We start from the raw sequence: 12,717 nt of genomic DNA, 5'->3' as shown, positions 1-12,717 counted from the left end.
GTAACACTCCGAGCCCAACACTAGTTGGCAGGATAATGCACAGCATGTGTATCTGCAGCTACACATGGCATCGAATATATATATATATATATATATATATATATATATATATATATATTCACACACAAAAAAGAAGAGAGAACTCTGGCTAGTTTCCAGGTTTAGGTGGAGAGCAGCTCCAGTAAGGAGCACCCTCCATCACTAGCGACACTCTAGATTTGCTCCCTTCAAATGTCTGTTTTTCGAGCAAGGTTTCTAAGCATAGGATTAGCACAGTGCTATCCACGCTGAACTAGAAAGGGCCAAAGTTTTTTGCCATTTGAACAGCAAAATCTTTAAGCATAGGACTGGCACAGTGCCATCCTCCCCGACCTGTAAAATGAACTGGAGCTTATGTTCTTCAGATGAAGTGGAGGGCCCATTGTGCTTGTATTTAAGGCTGCACATGGCCTCAAAAATTAAAAAAGGCTTAAAGACATGTTGATTTTGTTTTAATAAGACTATTAAAACATTATGACAATCATTTTTCTAAAACATCGCAATGTATGAATTAACAAAATATACATTTGAGTTTAATCATTGGTGATTTATTAACAAAGACAATACGTCTGCTTTATATATGTTGATATGCTTGATAAAGCCAATAGGCCCACTTTTCATATTTTGGTGTACAAAAATTAGTAAGTCCTACTTACAATAACACTGCAATGATAACACTACAGGCTGGGGAGCCACCCCCCCTAACATTTTCCTGACATGAAGAGTATCTGTCAGGCTGCACAAACATCAGACTGACAGATACTCTTCTGTTTCAGGTCAGGCAGCCAGGAGTTGGACATGCACTAAATGAGCAGACTTCTGGCTGTCTGAGCTGAACTTTGCTGGGCTGAAGAAGTCACAGCCCTGTGGGTGTGACCTCTTCAGCATAGCAAAGGTGCCTCAAAGCCCTCTTGACAAGAGGGAACGTCACTGATTGCTTCAGACCTGGGTGCTTCAGTTTTGAACCCTGACGCGCCTACAGCTGAGAGTCAATCAGTGACACCTAGTCACAGAGTGGGGTGGGGTCAGCAATCTCACTGACCCCTTTCCACTCTGTGACAAGTTGGGACTGATGCCTTCCCTCACTGGCTTACCTTAGGCCAGCCAGTGAGAGAAGGCAGCAGTCCCAACCCTCCTGGAACCTCCGAGGGTTCCCTGTAGGGGCTGCTGAGGTAAGTTTTATTTGTTTTGTTTTTTAAATGTTTGGTGCATGCGTGCATGTATGACTGTGTGTGTACTTGTTAGTGAGTGCTGTGAATGGGTGTGAGTGCATGTGTGAACGCATGGGCGTGAGTGAGGTGTATGAGTGTGTGCGTAATGTCCCCACTCCCCCGCCCCCCCTTCTTCTTAAAATTACTGGCTACCACTGCAATAACATCCTTTATATTGTAACATCACTTAACGAGTCTGTGCCCAAACCCATGCACAGTGAGGGTTGTGTTTTGGGCGCTAGCGAGTGGATGGGGGCAGAGTTTGGACACAGGCCAGGCCCTGCACCCAAACACATGCTGCACACAGTGAAAGGCCTTGCACTGCTGAGGCTAGGGTACACATGGGTCTGGTCACAGGGCAGGGCCTGCACCCAAACTCTCAACACACACAGCAATTGACTTTTTACGTTACTTTAAAAAAAAAAAAGAAATTCACAGAAAAAAGGTTAAAGTGCCATTATAGTAAGGAATTGTAATAACATGCTACTTTAAATTAAAAAAAACCTCTTAAACTATAAATTGTGCATCTCCTTTTTCAGTGTGTGTGTGTGTGTGTGTGTGTGGTGGGGGAGGAGGTGTGGGTGTGTGTGTGTTCCACAAAACCTTCCAAAAAAGTGCTGCTTTTTGCCTAGTTTGTGCATGGAAAGTTGCAGGATAATTCATCAAGCAGGGGTGATAAAAAAGAGGGTACCCAAAATTTAAAACCTCCATGCATTTCCCGTTGACTTATTTGAGAAGGGCTACAGCAAAAACTGCTGACCGGATTGTCACTAAATTTGGCAGGAAGCAAGATCTTGGACCGCAAATTATGCTTTTAGTGATTTGGTGTAGATCTGTTCAGTAGTTTTTAAAAGAAATTAAGGGTCAAAAATATTTGTATATCTGGGTGATTGGGTCCGCAAGTGGCTTGAGAGACTCTCACGGGAGCGCCAATTCAAAAATTGAGCATCCTGGTTGGCCCACAGAGCTTTATTTCCCTTGGGTCAATTAGCTCCCATGAGAGTCAGACTTCCGGGATTGCGAGCGCTCTGACTGGCTGGCGACAACATCAGGACCGCATTTCATAAGGGGAGGGGGCACATGGACCACTGTCCCTGAGCAACTATAGGCATTGCAAGCCCACCCTCAGGGCCAAAATGTTGTAAGGGCCCCCTCTTCGAGCCTGGAAAGGCCACAAGGACCTCATCCTAAGAGGCCAAATTATTTCATTAAAGGGGAGAGGGGTAACGGGGTGTCCTCTCTAAGCCATTACAGGCCCCAGGGAGAAATCCCTGGGCCAAAACCTCCAAAAAAGGGGAGAGAGGCCCCACGGCCAATCTCCCTGAGCCAATAATGGTCCCGGGGACCCCTTCCATGGTGCCGGCACACTCACTGTGTCCGGAAGAGCCCACCCTTGGGACACAACAGTTTCCATGCCTGCAAAAGAGCATGCAGAGAAACCAGTGTTTGCTCCCACCTGGCAGGAGCATTTTTTAAACTTCCGCCAAACAAAAACAAACACAAAGGGGGTCATTATGACCCCGGCAGTCGGTGATACTGTACCATCAACAGGCTGGCAGTACATACCACCAGATTATGACATTGGCAGGTTGGCTGCAGCCAACCCGCCAATCTACCACACCACCCGCCATAGCTGTAGCAGCTGCTGGGCCAGAGTTAAGAATTTCCAGTCCGGTGGCCGCTATTGTACTGTTGGCAGCATCATGACCCTGCCTACCGCCATGGTTTTCGTGGCGTTCACAACGCCACAAAAACCATGGCGGTAGGCCCTACCAGTGACAGGGAATTCCTTCCCTGTCACTGATAGGAGGCCCAGCCTCCTAAACACACCCCAGACTCCCCCAACCCCCCTCTCCATCCATGCTCCCCTTCCAATCCCCCACCCCCATATACACACACTGGCAGACATGCACACGCATACACACACTCACTCACACAGGCATACACGCATTCATTCATGCATGCAGCCATTCATTCTTGCACATATCTGTACACAGATTCACACACTGACACGCACACACGCATTCACATTTACATTCATACACACATTCTCACACAAGCATACAAACTTGCATACAACACTACACACACATTCACATTCGCGCACACACTCACACATTCATGCACACACCCCCACATACACACACAACACCCCCCTCCCCTGTCAGAAATCTTACTTACCTGCATCCAGGGGTCTTCCAGCAGGGGACTGGATGGGGCGCTGCTACTGCCAGCAGCGCCCGCCAGCAGAACACCGCCAGGTCGTATTATTTTTCAAAATATGGCTGGCGGTGGTCTACTGGCGTGTCGCTGCTGGTGGTAGCAGCGCCAACTTAACACCATCCGCCAGTATGACCACAGCCGGATTTCCACCCTTCTTGTGGCGGAAATCCGTCTGTGGTCATAATTTGGCTGATGGCTGTTAGCCGCGGCGACAGTCTTTTGTCGGCCATAGGTGTGGCAGTAGCCGGCATTTACCGCCATTGTCCTAATTAGGGCCAAAGTCTGCTTCTAGTGGGCTGCAGCTTTTAAAATGCTCCCGTCGGCTAAGAGCAGAATTCAGATGTGTGTCCCTGCCCACACTGAAGCAGCAGGGAAACAGCTCAAGTTATTGCTCTTGCCCGGAGGCAGCAACATAAATAGCTGCTCCCCCCAGACAGGATCAATGCTGGCTCCTGCATCACGCAGGGAGCTGTCTGGGACTGCGGGGACCCCCCTGCAATCTCTAGCGTTGGGTATTGTGGGTGCTCTAAGTAAGAACTAGGGCACCCACCTTTAATTGATGTGGGCCCCAGGGCATCGGGTCCCAAGGATCATAAAAGGCTAGGGGAGGGGAGACACACAGCCCCCCTCTCCTTCAAAATAGATACAGCACTAGGGGGTGGGTTTCCCAGGGTCTGGTGAGGCTTAGAAGAGGGGACCACGCCGCTATCTCCCCATTAAAAATAAGGCCTTAGGGAGTGGTGTCACAGAGCCTAATGAGGCTTGGTTGGCGCACATGCCACTGCCTCTGCTTTTTTTAAATAAAAAGACTGATTGATGGGGTCCCCAGAGCCTAATGAGGCTTGGGGAAGGGAGCCACATGGCTCCCTTCCCCTTTAAAATGCATAAAGCTGTGGGATGGGGTCCCCAGGGCCTAATGAGGCTTGAGGATGTGGCCGAATGCCCCCTCATCCTTTTTATTAATTTCACCCTAGCAGAGTACTTCCAGGGTCTAATAAGGCTTGGCCGGGGATGCATGACCCTTCTCCTTTTTATTGTATTTGGTCCTGGGGGATGGGGTCCCCGGGATCTAATAAGGCTCAGGAAGGGGGGCTGCACTCCCCCTCTCCTTAGATTTTGTACCTGGGGAATTAGGTTCCTGAGAGTCAAGAAGGCTGGGGGAGGGTGGCTGTGCGCCCCCACCTCCAATTATTTAGTGTATTTTCCCCAGGGATGGGGTCTTACCTTGGCTTGATTTTGTGAAAGAAGGTCAAGCCTGTTGGGGAGCTTTTCATATGGGATGATGGACATATTTAGAAAGGTTGAGAACCATGGTTGTCTGGCCCATGTGAGAGCCATGAAAATGAGGAATGTTTCCTTACTACATAACATAGAAGTGGGAGAGAAAGAAAAGCATATTCACAGATCCCTGACCAGTTCATTCACAGAGCATTGCTCATGGACTGGAGGTATGGAAACTTGGAGGCAAGGTTTGGGCATTTGATTTTTTACACGTGGCGAAAAGGTCTATGTCTGGGATGCTCCACGAACAGAAGTAAGTCAGAAGGACTTGCGGGTAGAGTTCTCGTGAACTTGCTGCGGAATCCTGCTGAGCAGGTCTGCAAAGTCACTGTCTACCCTTGGGGGAAACTCCACCAGAAGGTCTACTTTGTGAATGTTTGCTAAATACCAAATTCATTGCACTAGAACTGAAAAATTAGGGGAGTGTGTGCTGCCTTGCTTTTGTAGGTATAACATGGCAGTCATGTTATTAGTCCACACCAGAACAACCTTGCCCTGAATGTCCTGAAGAAAGGGTTAGAGGCTAGGTGAATTATGTGGAGGCCCCAGTGATGAGGAGGCCACAGACAGCCGACTGTCACTCTGGTGAGATGAACTCCCCAACTGGCGAGTGATGCGTCCGTAGTGATGGTCACCTAAGAACTGGATCTGCAAAGGGCCTGCCCCACAACAGATTGTTGCTGTCCTTTATTGACACTAGATCTTCCCAATGACCCTCTGCTTCTGACCATTGATCTGAAAGGTTATCTTGGAGCAGTAGCATATGAAGCCCTGCATGAGGATCTATGGCTATGCAAGAGGCCATCATACAGAGGAAGCATATTACAGTGTGAACTCTGAGAGGACTGAGTGGCTCAAGAGAGGCAGATGTTGCTGGAATGCCTCTGCCCTTTGGGTGCTGGGATAAGATTTGCTTGCCCAAGACTTTGTTTAGGGCTTAACCAGGAAAGGTTAGACTTGATGTAGCTTGAGGTGGGACTTAGTAGTGTTTACTGTAAACCCTAAGCTGTGTAGTAGAGAGATTGTGGCCTGGGTGTGGGCTAGGCAGTCTTGTCTACTTGTACTCTAATTAGTCAGTTGTCTAAGTAGTGGAAGACATGAGTTCCCCTCCCTCTGAGGTGGGCGGCTACTATTGCTAGACATTTAGTAAAAACCCTTTGGGCTGTGGTGACTCTGAAGGGCAACACTATAAATTGGTACTCACCACTTACTGGTCATGAAGACACTTTGCTGCACCAGAGAGATAACATCCTGTAGGGTGACCATACGGAAATGTTTCAACAGGGTGTACCTCTTGAGAGGCCTGAGATTGAGGACTATCTTGAGTGACTCGTCTGATTTGGGGATGAGAAAGTAGAGGGAGAAGATGCCCTTGCCTCTGTGGTGGGGGAGCACTGGATCTGTGGCTCCTTTGAAAAGGAGCACCTGAATCTCCTCTTGCAACAGGGAAGGTTTTCTGGGCTGAGGGTGTGTATGCTAAGTGGGATGTTTGGGGGGGTTGAAATGAGCTTCAGGCGGTAGCCATGATCCATGATAGGTAAAACACACTGATCGGTGGTAATCTGCTCCCAATACAAAAGAAACCCCTATAATCTCCCCCTTGTAATGTGATCAAGGGGGGGTGCAAGGCAAGTCAGTTCTTGGAGGTAGATGCACAATTTCGGGAGTGTCTTTGTCCTTTGGAGCTGTTCCCTTTAAAGGAGCCCTGAATGCAACCTATAACTTCCTATTGGTGATAACCCTGTTGATGCTGTTGGTAGTACTGGTTGGTTCTGGTGAAGTGGCTTTGGACCCACCTCTTGCTTGGTGCCTTCAAAAGGAGCCCCTGATAGAAGGAACCTGAAGGGCACCCATGGCTTCATATTTTTCCAACAGGTCATCAACCTGCAGTGCGAACAGCTTCTCCCCTTCGAAGGGCAGGTTGATAAGATGTTGCTGCACCTCCAGCTTGAAGTTAGACACACATAGGGGGTGATTCTGACCCCGACAGTCTTAGACCGCCGGGGCCAGGGTCGGCGGGAGCACCGCCGACAGGCCGGCGGTGCCCCGCAGGGCATTCTGACCGCGGCGCTTTGGCCGCGGTCAGTGCAGGAAAACCGGCGGTCTCCCGCCGGTTTTCCGCTGCCCCTAAGAATCCTCCAAGGCGGCGCAGCTCGCTGCGCCGCCGAGGGGATTCTGACCCCCCCTACCGCCATCCTGTTCATGGCGGGAAAGCCGCCATGAACAGGATGGCGGTAGGGGGGGTCGCGGGGCCCCTGGGGGCCCCTGCTGTGCCCATGCCAATGGCATGGGCACGGCAGGGGCCCCCGTAAGAGGGCCCCGCAAAGTATTTCAGTGTCTGCCTTGCAGACACTGAAATACGCGACGGGTGCCACTGCACCCGTCGCACCTTCCCACTCCGCCGGCTCGATTACGAGCCGGCATCCTCGTGGGAAGGGAGTTTTTCCCTGGGCTGGCGGGCGGTCTTTTGGAGACCGCCCGCCAGCCCAGGGAAAAACTCATAATACCCTCCGCGGTCTTCTGACCGCGGAGCGGTATAATGGAGGGCGGAATTCTGGCGGGCGGCCTCCGCCGCCCGCCAGAATCAGAATCACCCCCATAGTCAGGAGTGGCTGCGGAGGATGACAGAGGTATTTATGCCCCTGGCAAATGTATCAGCTGAACTCAAGGCACATCTGATGGTAACATTGGAAATGGTTTTCCATTCTTCTACTATCTTCTCCATCTCTTCCCACTGTGCCGTGTCATACCAGGAAAAGAAGCCTACTGAATTGGCGACGGACCAGTATGTTGTGGCACTGACTGCTACCATCTTGCCAGCTGTGCCAATGCACTTGTTCACCCTGTCAGGAGAATGTCACTAGTGATCTCGGCTGCCACTCGTTTCTAGGCAGTGGAAACGACCAAGGAGACAAGTGGTACAAGACCCCTGATGTACACTAGATCCGAGGATGCCAGCTTGAAAATCGTGTTACCATACAAGACTTGAATGGCTCCTTAAAGATCTCAGAGGCAACTTTTACAATCCCCTTAATCAAGGGGAAGTACTGGGGAGAGCACGTTGATTTGGACAGCTTCTCCACCAATATACTATCATCCTCTGGGATGATGTACATATTCACCTTGTGACAGGCCGCGCTCATTAGATAACGCTATGATACAAAGTGGTGTAATTTGAAGGGGAAGCCCTAACAGCAACATGTTCAAGATCAGGGTCCCCTCAGAGGATCTACATCATAATCCTCCCAAGGATCATCATGGGGGTTCATGTAGTCTGGGCCTCCACAGTACTCTGCCAGGACTGCATTTGTCAGAGTACAACTCCAGTGACCCCTAAGAGGAAGTTGCAGGAAGTGAGGGAGGAGATGTTGGAGAGGTTGGAATTGGTGAAGGAATTAAAGGAGATGGTGAAGGAGGAGGAGTAGGAGTGACAACCTTGTTCTTAAGCCTTTTGGGGAGCGGCGGTAGCAGTGAAATGTCTGAAGATGGAGCTTCCTCAAAGGGAAGTCTGCACTTTTTAGGTAAAGTCTCTTCCAATGTGCAGATCTTGTCTGTGGGTTGGTGGATGATGATGTGCTGCTGCCTTTCATCCAACTCTTTTTGTAGCTTTTTGAGGATCGGCCTTTCCTCAGAGTCGGCTGTTTACAGCTTCAGAGCCAAAGGAGTTTTCCTTCCTGCCTTAACGGTGGAGTCAGAATAGAGACCTTAGCTCTGACTCATGGTCTCAGACTTGTGGGCCGCTGGGGTTAAAGGTTTTGGCTGGAGCCATCTCGGTTCAGAGGACTTGCTTCAGTGTCCACCAAAACCTGAGGATGTTGGTGCATCTGAAAGCAATAGTGGGTAATACACAAGACTTGACACCTGATCCCCAGAGTGGAGGTGCTCAGCTTTGATGTGCAGCTGCTTATGTTGCTTAGGTTTGGGTGTCTACTGTACTCACGCATCTCAGTATGGTCTTCAGATGAGGTCCAGGGTCAGCAGAAGTAGATGGGACATCGTTGGGTGCCTCTTTCTCCTTTGATCTTCGGATTGGGTTGGTTAACGATTTCCTATTCTTCTGCGCTGAGCGAGTCTGCCTTCACTGAAAAAGTCCAGCATCTCTGAGGATGACCAACATTTTGTTGTGGGCCCACCACCTGACTCTCCACTCCTAAAGGGTATTTTTGCTCCTAAATGCTGAGCAACAGTTGCAGAACATCTCATCATTCTCCGCCGACAGTGTGGAGATCGGCCCAAGGGTAAGCTGCGTGGCACTGAGGCCATCTTTAGAAGGATGTCTTCCATTATTTTCTGTGCATCCTCAATCTTGGCATTGCTAAGAAGGAAGTGCTGCCCTGAAGAGCAGGGGCACCCCTGAGTGCCAGGAGACCACAGTAATTGATAACAATGTCCTCAGCAGTGGGAATGGAGAAGGTGGATGGAACAGTAGAGGGGTCAATAGTCTTGTCAGCGATGGGAAGGAAAAACAACAGGCTCCAAGGCCACAACGGTCAACAGTGAACATGTTCAGACCGGGAGCAATGCTGAAAGACGTCTGAACTTAAAAGCAGAGAAAATCAATGTAACAATGGAGTCTGTACCCATGTGTGTTCACTTCAAGACCAAAGGAGGAGTCACTGAGGACTCCTGACTTGTAAGATTTATTTGAAGAAAAACAAGTTGCAACAGTCTGAGACTAATACTAGGTGGCAGGAGTATGCAGAGCATGCATATCTACAGCCTCACATGCTACAAACATGGATAGATAGATAGATAGATAGATAGATAGATAGATAGATAGATAGATAGATAGATAGATAGATAGATAGATAGATAGATAGATAGATAGATAGATAGATAGATAGATAGATAGATAGAATGCAAATCCAAAATTACATTATAATATAGTAAGATAAGGTCAGAATTTCTGAAAAGATGTTAATTTAAAATAATATACTGCTTTGGAAAAGGATGTTATTGATGTTATTGTCAAAGATGCTTTTGAAAAGTTATTTTTGCAAAAGGTGGTTTCAAAGACGTTAGGCAAGACTCTGGAGCCACATGCTATACCAGGGACAGAGAGGTAAGGTTTCACTCTATGACTGTCTCGTGTGGCATAGACATACTCTTTAATCCACAGTTGCCTTCCTGTAATTAGGTGATGTGTGGGGCTAAGGCTAGACAGCATTTTTTAGATAGAATTTTACATGACTCTAATTTTCTTTATGCTTGTGACCTGTCTCTTGAAGCCCTAAGGCACTCCTTGGCTACCTGAAAGCAGTATAGGTGTATATAGTACAATCCATGCACAGAATGGCTTTATATTCACAATAGTTCACTTGGTCTTGTATAAAATCGGTTGCAGTCAAGATGTGATCTAAAATTATTCTCTCTTTTGAGGGTGGAAATCAAAATACTTTTTGACATCTATCCTGCACAGGTTTCTCGCCACACAGGAGTTACTGTAAGATGTCAATGCAAAAGCACCTGTGAGTAATGTGATTCATGGATATACAAGGAGGAAACCACTTTAGACAGCAGGTAAAACAATTTTCTTGCATACGCTACTCACTGTGTTTTTAGTGTACGTGCATTTTTCATAAAGTACGTTTTTGGAAATGTAATCCGGTTTCATTTTTTGTAAACCATCCTTCAGGTACCAGGTCTGGTTAGTGAACTCCACTTTTGGTCAGCCTTTGTTGTCTTGAGCGAAACCTTTGCAGTAATACCAGCTCTCTAACACTCTTCATGTGTTAGAGGTCACAGTGAGTTGCATGTAAGCTATCTGAGAGGACTGCTAGCCCAAAGAGCTGAAAGTAGGTAATCATGGAAGAGCCTGTTCCACTTCAGACAGTGGTTAACTGATTTGACCATTACTGTTTTTAGTGAGGAGGACTGATCTAAGGCTTCCTGAAAGCTGGTGATAGCTGAGCCAAAGAGCTAATCCATTCTGTATTCAGGAATGTATTCAGATGCACAGGTCCAGTGTGAACGTCTACTCTTCACTCTCATGAGGAGATAGTGATAGTAGATCTAAGCCCCTCCCAGCACTTTGGACATTGCTTTCACTGCTCCTGAGTTCACCAAGGTCTCTGCCTCCTCTGTCAGAGGATGATGAACTCCAGCTGCTAAAGGGAACTTTGAATTTCAAAAACGTATGATGAGAAATGCTACTCCTTGCCCACCTTTGCCAAGATACATAATTCATATGAGATATGTATCCATGTGTGAACACAACGCTTGTACCACTGAGTAGGGGTGAGAGGAGATGTTGGCGTGTGTTTAAAACTCCTCAGTCCAGAGGATATTCCTTCAAACTTCAAAATTTCCGACAAGTACCTTGATGCACTCACTCTACCACCTGATATAGTAAATATCTGGCACTTTCAATACTACCCTGAATAACCTGGCACTGTTCCACTCCATATCAAGTTTCTGTATTGTTCCAACAAAACAGTATAATCTTTGTGATGGTCATTCTTAAACAGAGCATCCACCAACACTGTCCACCCAGCTGGAAAGGTAGCATAACTGGCTAATACATGTGCAGCACAGATCTGTCTGTCAAGACTAGGTTGAGAGATTCTTTGGGGCCCAAACGTTGAAGCCTGTGGACAGAAGTGTGTGGATGAACCTCTCTGACCAGTCCCTTTTGATATACTCACCTTCCACATGCAGAATTAAATCATAGCTCCTGCTGTCCTCGCCATACACAACCTCGCAGCTGTAGTTCCCGTTGTCAGCGGCTGTGGGCTCTGCCAGGGCCAGTGAGGCATTCCCTTTCTTCAACTCGTCGGGGCACAGACGGGCCCGGGGTTCAAAGGCCGTCACTGACTCGTTATACAGCACTAGTACGTGGTCGTTAAGCTTCCAGGAGACCGTCAGGAGACTGAGGTCTACAGGCGAATCATCCACACGGAACAGGCATGGCAGCAGTGCATCCTTCCCAGGCGGTGTCACGTAGGGAGAAGGGCCCACAGAGAGATGGAGTCGGGCAGCTGATAGAGAAACAGGAAAACCATAAACCTCAGTGAAAAGATCGGTATTAACATGATATAAAATACCATGACAACAAAATACAGCATCACATATCCTTACAGCAGCATGTCATAAACTATATGGCATATTGTAACATAGCAGTAACAAAACAATTACACAATTGTGTAACTTTCAAGATCGAAAGGTTAAAAGAAACGGCGGAGGTCACTGATCGTGTATTCCACTAGCATTTGCTTAGCCTGACAATTCAGTAAATGTAATCTGAAAAAATAGTGTAAAAAGAAAAAATACGTTAGACTGGTATGGCCCTACATGCACACAGAGTAAAATGAATATATCTTGCTTTTATAAATCATAATATGGGCTCCCAATATAATTCAACGGTAAGAGACACATTGCGTTTCGTTTTTAGGTCTTGGCAAGACAGCGCATGCGCTGCCTCGAAGAAATATGTAGTTTTCAATATGTGGGCTTCAGCCCGCCCAAAGACTAATCATTTGCTCACTCCATTGTCACTCTCATATCTTTTGTGCTCATTTGTCCATGGCACGCATGGCCATGCCTCTTCTTGTGTTTAGCCCTCCCCCACCCCCCCCCAGAGATTGACCCTAGTACTTGTGGCCTTCCACCCCTCCCATCTTAGAAGCTACTTTCTACGGGTGAGCACCAATCGCTCCATCCCGTGTTGTAATCTCTCTTTGGGCTTCAATCCACGCCCATGTCTCGTCAGTGTCTTTCATTGGTTTGTGAGCTTGCCTTTTAAAATCTGCTTGCTTTCATTAGTGAAAGGCATGCATAAGTCATGCCTTTTTCAGTGTTTAGCCCTCCTCGAGCTCAGCGACCAAGTACTGAAAACATACGAGGCTCCACGTTTTCCATCCGGTTTCTGGACTAATTTTTCTCTTTTTTCGTAGCGCGATCTCGCTGGACAGAAGTTCAGCACTTTGCATGACATTGACCCTGTTACATAATTAATTGCACTTTT

General features: G+C 47.7%; 1 protein-coding gene across 1 annotated transcript in view; it reads right to left on the bottom strand.

The window, feature by feature from the left end:
* LOC138304146 (uncharacterized) overlaps nt 1–12,717 on the bottom strand; it is a 621,705-nt gene that overhangs the window by 465,456 nt on the left and 143,532 nt on the right. Inside the window, exon 2 of the mRNA XM_069243948.1 lies at nt 11,399–11,731. Within this exon, the coding sequence (XP_069100049.1) occupies nt 11,399–11,731 (333 nt within the window). The remainder of the gene's footprint in view (nt 1–11,398; nt 11,732–12,717) is intronic.

This window comes from Pleurodeles waltl, chromosome 7 (genome assembly GCF_031143425.1).
Source record: "Pleurodeles waltl isolate 20211129_DDA chromosome 7, aPleWal1.hap1.20221129, whole genome shotgun sequence".
Taxonomy (NCBI): domain Eukaryota; kingdom Metazoa; phylum Chordata; class Amphibia; order Caudata; family Salamandridae; genus Pleurodeles; species Pleurodeles waltl.
The sequence above is the reverse complement of the archived record's forward strand: the minus strand, read 5'-3'. Positions and strand labels throughout refer to the sequence as shown.